Source organism: Punica granatum, chromosome 4 (assembly GCF_007655135.1).
Source record: "Punica granatum isolate Tunisia-2019 chromosome 4, ASM765513v2, whole genome shotgun sequence".
In the NCBI taxonomy this organism is placed as follows: Eukaryota; Viridiplantae; Streptophyta; class Magnoliopsida; order Myrtales; family Lythraceae; genus Punica; species Punica granatum.
The window spans coordinates 39481118-39499891 of NC_045130.1; the positions used below are offsets into that span (position 1 = coordinate 39481118).

At 41.2% G+C, this 18774-nt stretch overlaps 3 protein-coding genes across 9 annotated transcripts; 1 reads left to right on the top strand and 2 right to left on the bottom strand.

The window, feature by feature from the left end:
- Window positions 1-289: 289 nt before the first annotated feature.
- Window positions 290-3137, top strand: LOC116202207 (cysteine and histidine-rich domain-containing protein RAR1). Its single transcript, XM_031533650.1, has 6 exons — window positions 290-484; window positions 1211-1213; window positions 1316-1398; window positions 1921-2084; window positions 2486-2709; window positions 2809-3137. The coding sequence occupies exons 1-6, from the start codon at window positions 395-397 to the stop codon at window positions 2902-2904; spliced, it is 660 nt and encodes a 219-aa protein (XP_031389510.1). The 5' UTR covers window positions 290-394; the 3' UTR covers window positions 2905-3137.
- Window positions 3138-4204: 1067 nt separating this feature from the next.
- Window positions 4205-5695, bottom strand: LOC116204420. Its single transcript, XM_031536491.1, has one exon. The coding sequence runs from the start codon at window positions 5693-5695 to the stop codon at window positions 4205-4207; it is 1491 nt and encodes a 496-aa protein (XP_031392351.1).
- A 7421-nt stretch (window positions 5696-13116) lies between these two features.
- LOC116203769 (2-oxoglutarate dehydrogenase, mitochondrial-like) lies at window positions 13117-18517 on the bottom strand. 7 transcript variants are annotated; one of them, XM_031535684.1, is made up of 9 exons: window positions 18369-18517; window positions 16071-17697; window positions 15679-15905; window positions 15264-15596; window positions 14759-15005; window positions 14510-14638; window positions 14190-14405; window positions 13913-14036; window positions 13117-13694 (listed from the first exon to the last, which is right to left on the bottom strand). In XM_031535684.1, the coding sequence occupies exons 2-9, from the start codon at window positions 17619-17621 to the stop codon at window positions 13456-13458; spliced, it is 3066 nt and encodes a 1021-aa protein (XP_031391544.1). In that variant the 5' UTR covers window positions 17622-17697; window positions 18369-18517; the 3' UTR covers window positions 13117-13455. The 7 variants fall into 7 exon arrangements, with proteins under 7 accessions (XP_031391544.1, XP_031391548.1, XP_031391549.1 ...); XM_031535688.1 differs by having other exon boundaries at window positions 16071-17687; window positions 18369-18506; XM_031535689.1 differs by having other exon boundaries at window positions 16071-17687; window positions 18358-18497.
- Window positions 18518-18774: the final 257 nt, after the last annotated feature.

An 18774-nucleotide genomic window follows, 5' to 3' on the forward strand; every position in this document is an offset into this window, starting at 1 on the left:
TCCTATATCCATAAAAAAAAAAGATCGGTCATCGAGATATGGCGTGTACTTGTACTGCAGTGGTTTATTTCTGAGTCCGATTATTGCAATAGGGTTTCTCGTGTCCCTTTATTTCGCTTCATTAGAAAGATCGGTGATTCAGTCATCACTAAAGCCCGACCAAAAAGGGGGAGGAAGCCCATTAATTATGGGCTTTTCTAAAGTTAAGAGACCAGCCCAGAAACCACCGACATGGCCTATTAAGCTGAGCCGACTCGCTCGAGAATTGACGCAATTGACGTGTTGTGCTCGAGAATACGACGACGACTTGGGGATCGATTCGAGTACTTCCGTTGTACTGTTCTGTCCGTGCAAAGCTTTAGTTCGCGTTCAGCTTTCTCGGACGACGAAGAGAATGGCGAAGGTACGGTGCCAGAGGATCGGATGCGACGCCTTCTTCTCCGAGGACGACAATCCCGAAGACTCCTGCCGATATCACGACGCCGTAAGCTCCTTTTGCCGGCCAACACCAACCCCCTCTATCTCTCTCAAAGCTTCAACCTTTTTTCTCTCTGCTCATGTTGGTTTTTGCTGTTGTGTCACGATTTCGAGTATGAGTGGTCGCGGCCGGTCAGGAACTAACTTGCTCATGTTGGTTTTTGCTGTTGTGTCACGATCACTGTTGTTGAAATAGTTAACCAGAGATCTTCTGCATTCTGCGTGCTGGAGGTCTGAATTTATGGAGGTCGGGCGTGTATTTTATTGAATGATAAATGGATGTCCGACCTCATGCTGAATGAGTTACAAGCTCTCTGTGTACTTTAATAGAAGGATGATGAACGGACGATATGACAAATAAACACTGGAACAGAAGTTGTTGGAATTACAGGACAGTTCCGTTCAGGGGGAAAAGAAATCACTACTTTTGCATTGTTCTGATTAATTGCTACTTGTTGGAATGAAGCCTAAGTTTTGAGGAAAACCTGTGATGAGCTTTGTTTAAAGTGGTGTCAGTTCCCCCATCATCAATCTTCCTGGTGAAACTAGTCATTCTTTGAGGTCGGGATTGAGCAAGGCTTTCAAACTAGCAGAGATCATAAAATTTTCTATTAATATGCCAAGTCATTCACTTGTACATATAATATTATGTCCATGCGTTTATATACTGATTAGCTCTTTCTGTCTGCACGAATTGGTGCTGGTGCTTTGATGGGTGTGTTCATCATGTCAGGGGGTAAGTTTTCTTGCAATTATTTGTTGTCGGACTTTTATTTCATTATATTATTTTCAAACATTTTTTTTTCCATATAGTAAGCTCAATGTCTTTGCTATGCAGCCTATATTTCATGATGGGATGAAAGAATGGAGTTGCTGCAAGAAAAGAAGTCATGATTTTAACCTGTTCTTGGAAATTCCAGGGTATGTTAGCTTTTCCTTTTTGTTCTTGGGAAGTTCAATTTGAATGCTATTATTTCATAGTTTTCCATGGAAGCGGATGTTGATGTGGCAGTTGCGTTCGGAAAGTATATTCACGACCTGTTGCTTTGTTATGAGAAAACTTACTTTGCGCTTTTGTTAATATTAAGCAGAAAGAGACTATTATTAACCATAGGCAATTACCATGTATTTGTTGCTTTAAAATTATGAGGATGTGCATATCTACTTTTTACATCTGGATCATCAGAAAGTACATCGCCATTTATATGTTCCAGCTGAAAGCAGGTCTAAATTTCGAAAAGCTTAGCACTGGTCTGTTAAAGTTCCAATGAGGAATGGTTTTTGAGCTCTTTGCTTGTACAATAGCTAATACTCGATGAGACGTGTTGAATGTGGAAACGTAAGGCTAAGCTTGTGATCTTGGCCCATGAATCTTCTTGGACATGGATGAGTTTCTAAATTTGATAAGATCATATTGTTAGCTAATAGTTCCAATTGATGCAGATGCAAGACAGGCAAACATACAACTGAGAAACCAGTTTTAACAGTAAAGCCAGTGGCAACTCCTAGGGCTTCAATTCCTGTTGCCAGTCCAGCTTCTGCAACTAACCAATCGACCAGAGAATCTTGCTCGCGGTGTCGGCAGGGTTTCTTCTGCTCCGATCACGGTACTTTATATGCTTTTGGTTCTTAAGGTTATTGCGTAGTGCCTTCATTATTTAGCCTTTGTTGTTAGCAAGTGTGTTGATTGCAGTTCCCGGTAGGATGTATATGACTTTAGTATAGATAACAGCTGTCTACTATTTCTGTAGAAGAAGTTTGTTAGATGATTGTTTTCACCCGACATATTCTATTGCTGCACTGCAACAGTCAGCCAAAAGATAGAAACAGAATATAGACGGTCTGGTGTATTGAAATGAGTAATATTGTTGTTTTGAGATTGGTGTAACTGTCTTTTATGACAAATGTCTAATGAGTAACTTGCACAGATAGGGGTACTGTATCCGCTCATTCTCTTCTTTAAGAGCTTTTCATCCATTGAGCTTTGACAGATATTGCGTTTTCTCAGGTTCACAGCCAAAAGACTCGGTAAATGTTGTGACACCTGCACCAGTTGAAAGTGATAAAAAGGAACATGTATCTTCTCCTCCAGCAAAGAAGATAGTTGATATAAACCAGCCTCAAATTTGCAAAAACAAGGGGTGTGGTCAGACTTTTAAAGAAAAGGACAATCACGAGGCAGCATGCAGTTATCACCCCGGGCCTGCCATTTTCCACGACCGTATGAGAGGGGTATGAAAACGGACATTATGTAGTTATTGATGGAACCTGCTGCCCTTTAGTTACAAATTCTCCAATGCATTTATATGATTTTTCACGCTTTCTCTGCAGTGGAAATGCTGTGATATCCATGTGAAGGAGTTCGATGAGTTCGTGAGCATCCCCCCGTGCACCAAAGGATGGCACAATGCCGATCCAACATCCTAAGGATCAATACGGGGTTCTCTCTTTTAATTTATACTTCGAGTATCAGCATATTGTTGCTGCTGCAACTGTATTTTATGAGGAAACCTGAGTATTGTCCTTCATGATTATTAGCGTTTCCCTTGCATTGTATCAGAACACCACCTACTGATGGTCTGAAATACGCATGGATCTTTGGTGTTGCCTACTGAAACCCGAACCGTCTCTTTTAAGAAATTCAGTGGTTTGGACCTCTCCGTTCACTTTTTCCCTTCTCATGGCCAACAAGCTGAGGTGATAATGCGGGAATGGGCTGACAATAATGAAAACATGGGGCACCAAGGCCTACAGTGCCTCCAAAGCTTATCAAAAAGCAAGATAAAGAACAGAGAAATCTTTTAAAATGTCAGCAAGTATGTCTCGAACTGCTTTAAAGCTAGGGAGAGCACTGCCGTAGCGACAATAATGAGAAGGTGACAGGATTTAGGAGGAGATGCTTTGGCTCCTCGTCTATGGTTTCTTCTGATGAGCTGTTAGGGGAAAAAAGAGACTAGAAAAAGGGAAAGATAGATGGGGACAATAGGGCCCAAAATGTCCGCTTTTGTCGTTCATTCTTAATGTTCACTGAATTCGTCTCTTACAGTTGGGCGGTGTCGCTACGGGCTACTTTCAGTCGATTTTCAGATCTCCTGATCCTTTTTCGGGTGTTGCTGTAAGGATACGAGATGATTTATGTGTATGAGAATGCTTGAACTTTTGTGCGATTAGAACGTTCGAACGTTGGTGCTTCATGGCTATGAGAGTAGTTGGTACGCAATGATTTAACGTTAATAATAATAAGTCTTCAACTCTTGACCAATTGATAGAACCGAATCTCAATATGTATAATTGCTCGGCAATTATCAGTAGGAGCTGGGGAAATCATTATGAATTCAAACCGAGCAACAGTACATTTTCCAGAATTAATTACTCAAAATCGTATGTCAAATTTTTCTTCTTCTTCTTCTTTACATGGATTAATTCATACATTTTTCTTGCCATATACAACAGATCACTATAAGAAAGCATCTCTCACCCTCAAATTTCTAAATCTAGATTGGAAACTTCCGCCCCCTTTCTGAAACTCACCGAAGGTATTTCGTGACAAGAATCCATCCAGTCGATACCCGAGCAAAAGTGAATTAACTCCCAAAGGGGGGGAAAAGAAAAGGGAAAATGAGAAAAGCAAAATTATCCCAAAAATCTTAACGAAATGTGAAAGAAGGATCACCACCATTATCATCATCATCAACGTCTCTTTGAGCCTGTATTATTCACAGAACTGTTAAAGGTGATGTTGTTTGTTGGCACAATCGAACAAGGCCTTAGCCATCATCTCCCTCTCGAACCGCCATATGTAATTCAACCCGACCAGCAGCTCCGTAATGGCGGCTTCCGCCTTCTCCTTGTTTGCGAAGTGCAGTGTCTGCAGCAGAAACACAGTACTGTTACTGCCATTGCTGATCTTATTCATCCTCTGCACTAAGTTCTGCTGCTCGAAGCTCCTCTCGCTCTGCCACTTGATCGTGTTATGTGCTAGCGGGGACAGCCACCCCAGGATCCGCCCCATCGCCTCCCTCCACTGCACTGCCAGGCCCGGGTCCGCCACCCACATCCTTGCACCCCTCAGCCTGTTCCTGAGGGCTGACCGTATGCTCCCTGGCAGCATCGAGTAGAGGTCCTCCCTCTCGTCGAGACCGATCAGGTGCGGCGACCTGATCATCTTCTCGATCACGATGATCAGCCCTGCATAGTGGTGGGCCAGTGCAGCATTCCCAAGTGTGCTTTCTGGTGGCTTCAGCACCTTCGAGTTGCTCCCGAAGAACCCCTCAGCCGGTGGAGTGTTTTCCTCCACCTCCTCGGGCTTCAGCGGCCCGGACATGGAGCAGGTATGCTGGTGAGGCCCGGGGTGAACGGCAGCGGAAGCGGAGAGGCTGCAAGGGAGCGTCGACGGGTAGTTCCTTCCTCCAAGGCAGAACGCAAGCTTGATCCTCGCGAGGGCTGTGAAGACCGACTGCACGAGGATCAACGTCACCATGTCAAAACTGCGGGCCCACAAGGACCTCTCCCGAAGGCTCTTCACCTCTTCCCTCTGCCATAGGATCTTCTGCCGGAGATCAAGCACTTTGCTATTGGACTCCGCCGCGCTGCTCATCTGCACAGCCTTCCTCAGGCTGCTCTCCATTGCGGCGAGCTCATGAATCTCCCTTTGCAAAGAGGCCGTGGCCTTAACGTAGCGGTCCATCTTCTTAGCCACGGATTCCATCTCCTTCGGCCCTAGGGCCCAGCCGCGCCGGTCCATTCCCGTGTTTGCGAACTCCTCCAAGGCCTGGGCAAACTCGCAGAGGCCAGGGTCATCGCAGCTCAGGCTGAGGCGGGCCACTGAGGCTGCAGCGGTCCTCAGGTTCTCAACCATCTCGGCGCAGACTAGGCCGAGGAGGAAGGACTCGTCGGGAGAGACGATCTTGCGGACCCCATCTAGGGAGAGGATGGAGTCATTGTGGAGGCGGATGAGGCTCTTGTCGGAGAGGGAGTGCCAGAGGTGAAGGAGCTTAGACATGAGGCCGGCAATCTCAAAGGAGAGTATGCCGAGGACGTTGTCGTTCTTATTAATATTATTGTGGTTGTTGTTGTTGTTTGGCTTCTTATTCTGGACCGGTGGCTTCACCGAGGGCGAGGGGCGGGCAGGCGGGATATTAGGCTTTGCAACCCCGGGGTCGTGGCGGTTGGATAGGGCGGACTTCACCTTCTTGATCAGCCATGTATCCAAAGCCATGAACTATAATATTATGCAATACACGGATCGGAGCTAAGCTAGCAATATTTGTGAGAGAAGGGAGAGCTCAAGAAGAAGAAGGAAGTGGTGGATCAAATGGTCAGTGAACTGAAGAAAGACAGAGAGAGATGGAGGGAGGGACAAGGAGAAGGATATGGTGGGAGAAATGGGAAGGGGAAATCAGCAGAGCATGAAGGGAGGGAGTGGCGTGTTTGGCTCGTGGTGTGTCTCCTCGTGTGAATTGATTTTTCTGCATACTAAAATTTGAAGGCATGAGATGAGGGCTCACCTTCTTTACCCCTTTTTATTTAATATTGTATTAGAGAGAGCTCTATAAACAAATCATATACTTCTCTATCTTCATCGAGAAAATACTCGGAGAGTATTACGCATTCACTGTCCATGAATAAAAACCAATCATAGTATTTAGATATGAAAAGATATGAGACTATTGTGAAGTCAATTTTTCACATTCGAGTCTTCTGCTCGGGTATTACTCGATGCGCAAATATATATATATATATATATACTCGATCAATAATTTATCGTTATTTATTGTTCTTCTTCTTCTTGGGATGTTGTGACCAGTTGTTCTATCCCGGCCAGTTTGGTCCCTGTATTGGTATGATTATCGTTAACATATGTTCCTATTGATTCAAACATCGAGCTATGGCTGAGTGTCGACCTGTAAACTGACTAGAAAATGGTAATAAGAGAACATGACTGACTTGGAGATGTCCATTCGGCTCGGCTGCCAACAAAACGCTTTTTTCTTCCACGATAAGTATAGGACCATCCCATCCTATCCCACAATTGATGGCCACTTCCTTTGAAAATTTAAACTCTGTCAATTAATTAATCTATTACTTTGCCTTGTTTTTATTTTGTTTTGTTTTGCTTTGTCTTTCCGGGAATCAATTTTATTTAGCCGTTCGGGAACCTTTCATTACGACTATACAACCAATCAAAACAGAGAGAGACATGGGGACTGATGATTCCGAAGATTCCACTTTTGCATGTTATATATAGTTGTAAGCAAGACCCTCTACTCGATCGGGAGGGAGCATTAATCGATTTCATGGGAATATCTATGATTTTCTTTTCTTTTCGATGTGTATGTTAATATCCGGAAATCTAACTAATTCAGCTTGACCTATTAAGAGATAAAACTCTCCAAATGTGAATTTTCTCCGTCTAAAGACTCAAACTCGCGAAACATTGTTTAAGGGGACAAGTGTCAAATTATTTGAACTAATTCAAGTTATTGGATAATAGTGATATTTAGATCTTAAACTAGTCTCCAATATTGAACATCTCACTGTGCAAGAAAAATTAACATTTGATTCAAAGACTATACGTATGAGAGCGCACCGTGGACCCATTGTGACCTCTTCTTACAATTTGCTAGTAGTCTTAGTGGAGCAGGAACTACACAACAAGCTAAGGAGGCTATTACGCGTGTAACTCACAATATGTGTCTGAGAAGCAACAAATCTAGATTCACATACACACACACACACACACACACACACATATATATATCATAATTAATCCGAATTTATGTTTTGCTTTGTCTAATAATAAGTAAACGAGTTGACTTCCCCCTTTCTTTCCTCAAACTTCCCGGGCAAAACCAGACCAACATATGTGCAAGTTGCAAATATGTGCAACATTACATGAGACCAGATCCAAGTTTATAGCTTCTATATATATAATAAATATACACATAAGATCGATCTAGGCTCTTTTGTTGACTCGTGATCAGTAGTTATGGGATTGATCAAACCCAACTAGACATCATACAATATAATCCCAAATGCCGAAGCTCTAAGACCACATATTTATGTGGTCCTGCGAGTGCTGCTTTCAAAAAGCAATATAAAGAAAATATGTGTATTAGTTCAACTAGCAATCTCGATCAGTTAAGTTGACCACGAAACTAGGCCTTTTGACTTAATATTAATCTGTGCGTGTGTATACATATATATATATATGACTTGTGCAACATTTTCCACGCAATTTCAAACAGTCCAACAACATTGCAAGCTGACCGACCAATATGTCATGGCTAGACCTAATTTTGATTAGTTTTGACTGCTAAGATACGCACATTGTACGTACGTGTATGGGAATTGCTGGTATGCCCGCGCACTGGTTGATACATGTGCATAGACTAATTTGGTAGAATCACATTAATTAGACCATGTGATAAATATAGAAATCATGCATTATTCTACAGTGGGAAAAGGGTGAATATATACACTGTATTGAATGTGATATATATAAAGATGGAATGGAAGGGAAGTTCAAATCCCCCTTAACTAGCTAGTTTAATGATCATTCACCTCACATGGTCATTTGGGGATAGATTTGTATTGTTGGGTTGGTGGACTTTTTTTGCCTTAGCTTTATTTTTCCTCGATCTGTATTTTTCCCCAACCAAAAGTGTGATTGACAATTGACACTTCTATAATTAGCTGTGGGTGAGGGGAAAAGGCAATAGAATAGAAGAAGAGAAGGAGATCACGGAGTGTTTTTTTTAAAAAAAACTTTATTGGCTACCAATGGAAGGGGCAGTGAATTGTGTTCCTTGTCTATTTGTCCCAATATGAATAGGCAAAGATTGCTCCATTTCCATGTATCTTGGTTAAAGTGATTCTCAACCCAATTGATGGGTGCTCTCCCTCTTCTCTCTCTCTCTGTCTCTCTCTCTCTCACTCTCAGAGTTTTGCTTTCTCTATTAATTTGATCTGTATATCTATCTTACAATATTCATTATGTATGTCAAGAAAGGATGTAATGGTACGTTTAGTTTCAGAATTAAAATAACTTTGATTTTGATTGTGGAAAAGGACAAATGATTATGTAGTGTGTTGAGTTAAAATTAAAGTTAAAATTTTTTACTAGGAAAATGTGTATTTTTGTTGTGTAGTGTGTTGAATTAAAGTTAAAATTAAAATTAAAGTGATTTTAACTCCAAAAATAAACAGGCTATAAGAGTTCCACCAAAAGTGAAAACAGCTTAAAGGGATCATAGAGATTGTGGATCACAGCAAAAGTTTTGCAGAGAGAATTATCAACTGTTGTTCTTATATATATGTCCTAGGATTCTTTCCCTTTTGTTATGGTGTAGACCTGATGTCTTCGAGATCTGGTCCATGCTCCGAATACCTACAAAAGGGGAGAGTCGGAAGTGTTTTCCGATTTTCCTCTCCGACGATCAAGTTAGCCATCTGGCATAGTATGTGTGTTATTGAATTAGAGTAATGGGAGTATGTACCCATATACATATATGCGGTGAAGAAATGATAACCTTAGGGCCTCTATGGGCTGAGGTCTCGATGCCTAATAACTTCATTTTTGGAGCCTTATTCTAGGCCCCCAACATGTTTCAACAACCTTTGGATTCACTCTATAATTTGTTGTCCCATAAAGTCTTACATCTTTCATTTACTCGTCCTCATGCCGATTAGTATATACATATATAGAATGACAACCATGAATTTACCCTCTCTCTTGCAACAATTTTACACTTTCCACCTGAAATGAAACAGATTAATTAGCAAACGGGGGACACAATCTCGCAAGCAAGAGTTTGATCGGTTGAATGCAACATCTATCCTGCCCAATGATTATGAATAAATTGTCTATATCATCTTCATTCTCCATTTGATATGATATTTCCTTTCCTGGCTAGGAACATTATTTATTAGGCAACTTTTCTTCTCCATTTGATACGTATCATCTATGGAGATCAGTAGTGAGCTGAAGCTTCGAAGAAGCTGGCAATGCACCGCAAGAGTATGTATATTCATATATATTAATAACATACACCGTCGTCGGCACCGGGATTTGCAGTCTCTGACTAGACACAGAAATTCAACATCCTCTCTCGCATGTACTAGCCAACAATGGAAGCTCGTTTCAAAGAAGATATTAGATCTTCATCAAAATATTATATACATGCATGTATGTATTATATATATTGTATTAATCGTTTTGGAAATCGAAGCCTGCCAATGGCTTGTTTCCTTCTCACTAGGCATGCACGAATTCCGCCCATCTTTGTCACTTTGCTAAATATATATAGTAGTGGATCTAATTACTATAGTGACGAAATCATATATATATATATATATACACACATATATTACGCTGTCTTTAATTTCCTTCAGGTCCCGACTCCCGAGTCAGTTTCTCTAAATTGTATTTATTACTATACTTATACTAAATTGTGTTATTTCGTAAATTTGATTGTATAACCTCTTGTATATGTATTTGCATCTTCTTACTATAGAAAAACCAAAAGAAAATATATTTGCATCTTCTTAGTACTTTTTGATAAGATGAGAAGTAACTAACCATTTATCAATAATTTATATATATATGTGTGTGTGTATTACTGCTCAATTGTTATATCTTTTATCTTTTTTTTTCCAAATAAATAATTGTATGTAGATAATTGAATTATTATTATCGGAAGCAAAAGGCTAAAGCTTGTCTTATAGTGCGTGTGCAGTGCACCACTAGTCACATTCAATTATTTAAACAGGATTTTTCCAGATTCCTTGTGGAAGACCAAGGACAAAGTATCCGTGTAATCCGTATAATCAAACTGATCATGAACACAATATATTTTGCGATTATCAAAAGATACATTAATATCATGGTTATATGTATACATGCATATATGTATGTATTGGCAAAACCAGTAAGTCTCAAATTTTGACCCAACATATAAACATTTTACATGCATACGTACATGCAATGTTCTAGCTAGATTCACCATCTTTTATCACTTCAAATGTACGAATTAATATGCACGATACTCACTTGATGCGTGAGAGACATAATTATTATAGGAGGCTCGAGAATTTACACATAGAATGTGTTAGTCTGAATTCCCTATCCACATGAAAAAATGACTTCTACGTTAATAAGTCCTTCCAATTTCAACAAGTAGGTTTAGAGTATTTGTTTTCGGACCCGTAAAAAGGGGTTCGATAGTTAGGGTAAGATCTTAATTATGATTGTTAGTATGTGTGTGTGTATATATATATATATATATATATATATATGCATGTGTGTGAACAATCATAATTAACTGTGTTGTGTTTGTTTTTTTCGGTGGAACTATGTTGTGTTTAAATTAATAATGTCATGATTTTCAGAAGGAGAGAGCTTTTCATGGAAAGGGACACTGTTTCATAGATGTTCGCTTATTGGACACATTCATATGCATCCAAAGAAGTCAAAGTTTGGGTCCAAATTCAAGCGACAGTGAGCACACCCAAGAAGGTTATCATGAACATATGTTGGCCTTTATACACATGGAAAACCTAGCATAATTGAGTGATGCTGCATATTCATGCATGCAAGCCAATACATATCACACACACCATTATAATGGCATGATGCCAACATCCACTTTATTACAATTTGAAACTCGTGGTGGATTTTGCGCAAATGTTGGATTACAATGACTTGGTTGGTGGCACTACACACACACACAGATATATATATATATATATATATATATATATATAACCGTGACGTGTTATGGCTGAGTTGACTACTCAAAGAATTTTAGTACATTAGCAATAGAGTCGTTGTCTACGTGAGGCAATAATCGAAAATTATTTAATTTCATATCTATCGAGCTCACTGGAAAAATATTTGATGTGGATATATTGAAGGGATGAACTCATTCTGGAGACTTGTTTAAAAGTTTTAAAGCCCAAATGGACGGGAATGAATGGCCATGGCCATCTTTTTCTTCCATTTTCTCCATGTCAAAAGGGACACTCATTTTGCCGATGTGAGTGTGCATTTACAGGGATCCCACTATCATCAAGTGCGCTCTTATCTTATCTTTCAAACCCGAACACTCCCCACATCGTATGTATGTTATGTTTATCAGGTCAAAGGTTTCGATTCACAAAGTCAATATATAATTATATATAAGCATAATAACAACGACAAAACATCGATATTTTTCTCGTAAGATTCAGAACATCAATTAATGATACTCATTTTCCTGCGCACTTACATGGGCAATTAACGTCTGCTTGAGGCTCGTCAACGGAACATATAGGCCACTTGCCTCCGCAAAACCGCACGACGATGATTGAAGTATGTTGAGATACTGCAGAATAATCGAAACCGATATAAATCAGAAAAAGTATACATACATACATACATATATGTTATGAGAAGAATGATAGGCATGAGATCAGCAAGAGAGCAAGATGATGGCCTTCTTATTCTAATGCATGAAATGAGCAGAACTTTTGTGCTCCGCTTTTGTTAGACAAAGGTTAGTAGTAGTGATAATTAATGGCCCCAAAAATTCAATTTAATTTTTTTAAAAAATTATTATTCAATTAGGAACCAGACCAAAACCATTGGCAATTGGCATTGCAACTCACTCTCTCCCTCTTGCATCCGCCCGTGTGTCATCATGATTGTTTGTACGTGCCGGACCGCATTATTCTGGTGAGGCGGCACGTGCCTCACAGCCCCCACACGCCCGACCAATTCCCCCAATAACATAATATTAGATTGATGTTCATTCATCCATTAGTCTTTTCCAAATAATTAATATATTATCTCCCCTTAAATATATATGCACACTTTTGCATTATCTTATACACTCCACGGGGCTATTGCAGTGATTAGAACATACATTTAATAAAATGATTAGCTTATTCTAGTAAATAGAAATATTTACTAGAAATATTTACGAGAAAGGCGGTGGGGTGTTGGCAGCGATTCTCATTTAAATCAATAGAAAAGTCGAGATGTGCTAAAATTGATATCAAATTGACAGTTCGTGCATTTTTTAAGTTAAGGAAAAAAAAAACCCGTACTAAAATTGATACGGAGTGAAAAGTTTTAATTTATTTTTATATGTTTAAAGTTTCATATGGCTTAAACAATTCGGCCTTAGTTTATCTGTTGATTTATCCTATTCCTCTGCCGGCTCATAGCGGGCCCGTATTCATTGCCTTTAGGCTTTAGGCATTGAATGGAGGGGCCAGAACTTATCAGCAGACAGTGTAGGGTCCACGCGTTGTGAGTAGGCGAGCCTAAGACATGATCATAGGCCTATCAGCTAGGCAGAGCCGCAGAAGCAAGCCCGATGGGCATTCCTGAAACTTTGGGCAGCCGAAACCAGATCATGAGCCGCGATACTTGGGCCACTAGTGGGTCTAGATTTTCTCACGGGATTGCCATTAAAATTGGCTTGAAGCCCAATACTTGATCATGGACCTGAAGTCGACCAACATCCTAATGGGCTCTGAAACCCTGTCCAAGCCCACGTGTACTGAGCCGACCGAGCCTATCTTGCGCCTGCTGGTTGTTTAGTTCTGTCTAGTATATTCTTAGCTGAACACGAGTTCAAACACTGCACAGCAGGGAGCGACAAGATCGCCGGTAGTGCTGCCCACCATTTTATTCATCAAACAAACACATACATTGAAAGCAATCAAAAAGGTTTCCGATGACTTCTTTATGCAGTGCAAAAGAATCCTCACTATCGTGTACATATGTAGTTCATCTTTGTATCTGTAAGCAGGAAAATGTCGTATGATGCCTTGGAAAAGCTAGATCAAGAAGGCATACAAGGAAATAGAATAGCTTAACAAATGAGCAGAAGCATCTCCTTCTAGCCTTATAACTAGAATATCCAGTCAACTCCTCGCTGGTTTGATGATCATTTGTTCACTCCAAGTTTATACCAGGCAGGGCTTAATTCATCAGAATGGAGAGTTAATCTGCTCCGCCTGCACGGCCTTCTGGACAAGCTCGGTCTGCTCCTTAATGTGGACCTGATAGAACCCTGTGGCTGTGGCAGCCGATGGAGCCCTGCCCACATATTTGATGTCCTCAAAAGTTCCACGGCCAAGGTCTCTCATGGCCGTGCTGAGGCGGGGTGCGATGTAGCTGTAAGCCCCCATATTCATAGGCTCTTCCTGGCACCATACAATCTCCGCATCTGAAAAATAACAGAATCCAAGGGTGGATTATCATCAGTAGATGTTCATGTATATGTATTGTAGACACTATTCGAGAGCCTAGGACAAATCGTCTTGGCATGGACAGCAACTAGCATCAGAATTGCACTAAAATTGCAGAAGAAAACCTTCTTTGTTTTCCGGCATTTCAGAATGTGTTAGAACAACTTGACTTAGATAGGAAATTAGAACTACATACTTGGATATCGCTTCAGTTCCCTCTGGATTAGGTTATACGGGAAGGGGCATAGCTGTTCAACCCTACAGATCGCAACATCCTTTGCTCCAACCTTTTTCCGCTCATCGTCCAGCTCGTAGTAGACCTGCAAGGCAATCACAAATAAATCTTACACCTGATATACTGGGGAAGTAACAAAAAACTGAAAATTTAGTAAACTACCAAAGTGACCAAAACCTTGTAAACAGAAGGGGGGGTGGAAAAAAACACCAAGCAAAGCTAGTAGAGAGCTCTCTACCTTTCCAGAGCAAAGAACAAGGCGCCTAATGCCCTCCTCAAGATCAGAATGGTCATTCTGGTCCTTGATGAGCCGCTTAAATCTAGTTCCCTGCTTATCAAAGCCTGGGTGGCCTTGCACATCGTCAAATTCAGATAAATTTGACTTGCAGTCCTTGTGGCGGAGCAAGTTCTTAGGAGCCATCACAATAAGAGGCTTACGGAAATCCCTGTGAATCTGTAAAAATTAACCCAAAAACAAGAGTCTTAAAAAATATATCAAAAAATGATACTATACGCACAATCATGATTAGGTTTACAAACATTAATCTTTAGACTCACCTGACGCCGCAAAACATGGAAATAATTAGCAGGGGTTGTGGCATTCACCACCTGCCAATTGCATTCTTGAATTTGTTTCCTAAGAGTCGGTTCCATCTCAGGGATCACATAGGGATGATCATCACTCATCTGACATTAAACAATTAATAATTACATGGACAAATTCAGGAGCAGGGAGGCTCTATTTTGAGAAGACGGAATTTGTCAAGTGAGAAAATGATTTTTCTTTTTTTTTTGCATAAAAATTACCTGAAGGAAACGCTCCAAGCGAGCACTTGAATGTTCAGGACCCTGGCCATCATAACCATGAGGAAGCAGAACCACAAGCCCAGTTTGGCGCAACCACTTTGCTTCTCCACTGCTCAAGAACTGGTCGAAAATTACTTGAGCCCCATTCGCAAAATCGCCAAATTGGGCTTCCCAAATCACCAGGGAATTGGGGTTCTCCATTGAGTAACCCAACTCAAATCCAAGAACACCAAACTCCGATAAAGAGCTGCATAATACAGAAGGATTAAAAGTGTAAAGGAACAATCAAGCACAGCACTCTTACTAATAAAGATGGTTCTGCAATTATCTCTTGTTTGAGCTATCAGGCAGAGCATTACTGACACAATTGCAAAACATGATGTTGAAAACCAAAGGAGAGCACATTTTACAAACTATACTTGAAATGAAATGCCAAGAGATAAGGGTGAAAAGAGAGAATAAAGAAGAAAAGAACAAATATTTCAGGGAAAAAAAAAAAGGGTACCTGTTGCTAACAGTGAACATTTCCTCGTTTTGATTAATCATGACATGATCCAACGGGCAGTACATCTCCCCAGTTTCCTGATCATGAAGTACGGAATGCCGATGACTGAATGTACCTCTTTCAACGTCTTGACCACTCAGTCTAACATGATTGCCTTCCACCAATAATGTGGCAAAGGCAAGTGCTTCTGCAACTGCCCAATCAATACCTTCCCCAGTTTCAATCATTTGTGCACGTTGTTCATAGACCTTCTTTACTCCTCTGTGAGGCTTGAAGTTCTCAGGTAAAGTTGTGATCGCTTTCCCGACATTTTTCAATATCTCTGGCTTCACACTGTATAAAAGCATTGAGAGTTATAAGCATAGATAAAGGCAAGGAATGTAAAATTGAGTGGCAATGGCCGACGAAAAACTACCCGGTGTTCCTGACGCGTGAAAGCTGTTCAGGTGATTTGAACCCAGACCAGTGAGAAGAGAGCCAGTCCCTCCTTTTGGGTACATAATCTTTACTCGCCAAAAATTCTTCATTGAGGATCGAATTAACCTTGTTCTGTATCTTGTCAATGTCTTCCTTCGTAACCTGTCCAGATTCTAACAGCTTCTTCTGGTAAATGTCAAGAGAAGAAGGGTGACTTCGAATGACCTGTTGCCACCAATAGAAAGAGATTATCAATTATCTAATACAATGAGAAAAGACCAACGGCCCACGAAGGGAAGCACCCAAGTGATCTTCGGACACCTTTTCTTTACTGAGGGCCTGAAATATAAATAACCACTAGAATCATAAAGTATTATCTGAACAGCACACCTTGTACATCTTGGGCTGCGTGAAGGAAGGTTCATCAATTTCATTGTGTCCATACCGTCGATAACAGACTAAATCAACCACAACATCAGAGTGGAAAGTTTGGCGCCACTCTGCTGCGAGCTCACAGGCATGAACAACCGCCTCCACGTCATCACCGTTCACATGAAATATTGGAGCATCCAATGCCTTAGCAACATCTGTGCAGTACTGGGACGATCGCCCAGCTCTTGGATCAGTGGTGAAAGCAACTTGATTGTTAACAACAATATGAATCGTGCCGCCAGTTGTATAATTAGGAAGGGCACTAAGATGAAGAGTTTCGTACACAACTCCTTGCCCTGCAAAGCTACCATCTCCATGAATCAAAACACCCATATTCTTTGTCCTATCAACATCATTGGAGTAATACTGCTTTGCCCTGGTCTTCCCAACAACAACTGGATCGACAGCTTCCAAATGACTTGGATTTGCAACCAAGGACAGATGTATTCTCTTTCCGCCCCGGGTTGGCCGATCATAGGATGTACCTAAGTGGTACTTGACATCACCAGTACCAGTGTAAAGTCCAACTTCATCGACGGGCTTTGTACCGCCACTAAACTCACTGAAGATCTGTCTGAGTGGCTTGCGGACAACATTTCCTAAAACGTTTAACCTGCCCCTATGAGGCATTCCAATGACAATACTCTCAACCCCGAGATCTGCAGATCTATCGAACATTTCCTTCATGCCAGAGATCAGAGTCTCTCCACCTTCAAGACCAAACCTTTTGGCAGTAGTCCACTTGGTGGCCAAGAAGTTCTCAAACTGGGTGCTCCAGATAAGCCTGTCCAGGATGACCTCGCGGCGTTGGCGATTGTATTGCATCGGAGTTGGGGTCTCAATTTTGTCTCTCAGCCAGTTGCATTTCTCACGGTCAGCAATGTGCATATATTCAAATCCGATGCTTCCACAGTAAGCCTGCTCAAGCCTTCTCAGTATAGACCTCAGTGTCTGGACTGGCCGGTTCTCGGATAAGAAACCGGCCATCTTCCACACACCAATGAAAAACTCCCTATCCAAATCGGCTTCTGTAAAGCCATAGAGACCAGGATCCAGATCATCTGGGATCTCTCTTTGTTCCAGACCTAGTGGATCCAACTTGGCCTTCATGTGCCCGTTGACCTGGTAAGCCCTCACAAGCAACAGCAAACGCATGCTCTCCTGGATTGTCTGACCAGAAATTCCAGGAGAAGTAGCTGCCTGACCCACAAAGTTTCTAAAGAAATTATCCCATGATTCGTCAACACTGTTGGGGTCTGCCTCCCAAGCCCTTTGAAGCTCTTCTAGATATACACTGCTGGTCCCATCTAAGAAGCTATCAGTCAACCTGGACAAGGGCACAGGTCGAGGGACTGGAGCAGATTGCGCCTTTTGTCTAAAAACTGTGGTGTGAAAATGACGATTCTGAGATGGAAGAGCTCGTGTTCTTGCTGCATATGATCCACCATGAGCAAGAGTCCTCCTGATTGCGAGCTTTGCGGCACTAGAGCCGGCCCTAAACCACGCCATACTTAAACGTGCAAATAATTCACCGTGCTCAGACCTCGAAAATTAAAGTACAGATGTGTCCTTAATCTGAAAAAAGCTGTGCACAAAAAGATTAGAAGAGCAGAAAGGAAACAGTTACTGCAGTGCAAAAGACTCGGTAGTGCGTCGATCAACCACGTCAAAAGTAAGAGAAAAAATTAACAGATGTAATAGAAGGAACTCCAATAAACACATATAGAAATATTCCATCCTCTTGACAATTCAAAGATGTATCGAATGTGGAGCAACTCAGCTCAAACTCCGGAGACTATAATTTCCCAATTCTTCGCTTTTGATCTACTCCAAAGCTCATCAATTCTAAAACAAACAAACAGCCAGCCAACCAAGACCAGGAAATGCGAACTTAGGTTAGTTTCCTAGATATAAGATCAATCAGCAAGAATTCGTTATTTGCTGCGTCAAAGACAAATGGGCCGGAAGAGAGAGTCAGATCAGCTTTTTGAGCTCGCACCTCCAAGCTCTTCCATGCTCAAACAAGAAGAACAGACATTCACACGGTACAACACACGTAAAGTATACTACAGATCAAAATCAGATATTCTCCACCAAATTTGGTCGAAGAGAAAATCAAAATAATCGTAAGAAGAAGAAGAAGAAGAAGCCGCGACCGAGGCGTAAGCTCAACGAAGAGAAGGGAGATTGAGTTGAGAAGATTGAAGAAACAGAAGGATTGTAGAAGAAAGACGGACAGACAGACAGACAACTAACTGATTCGTGCGTGCGTCGAAATCCCTGTCCCTCAGCTGTGACGAGCCCTTCCTCTGTTCCTCATCCTCCGCCTCCTTTCGCCTTCGTCCTCTCGCTCCTTCAATCCTTCTGGACACGCTATATTCTTTGGTCAGATTTGATGTTGACCACAGGATTTTAGTTTTCAATCGTTTTGGCCACTGAACTTTTGTTTTATATTAAAAGGATCACTAAAAACTGTAGGTGCTAGCAAGTTTGCCCCTATGAGTGTGTGCAATCGAGCCGAGCCAGACTTATGGGCAAAACCTTGACCATCACGGGCTCCAGCAGGAGCTCATTTGAGCTCGAATACACGAGCTCAAGCTCGGTTTCTGAAATAAAGAAGCAATGTGAGCTCAAATAGTTCATTCTTAGCTTTTTTTTTTAT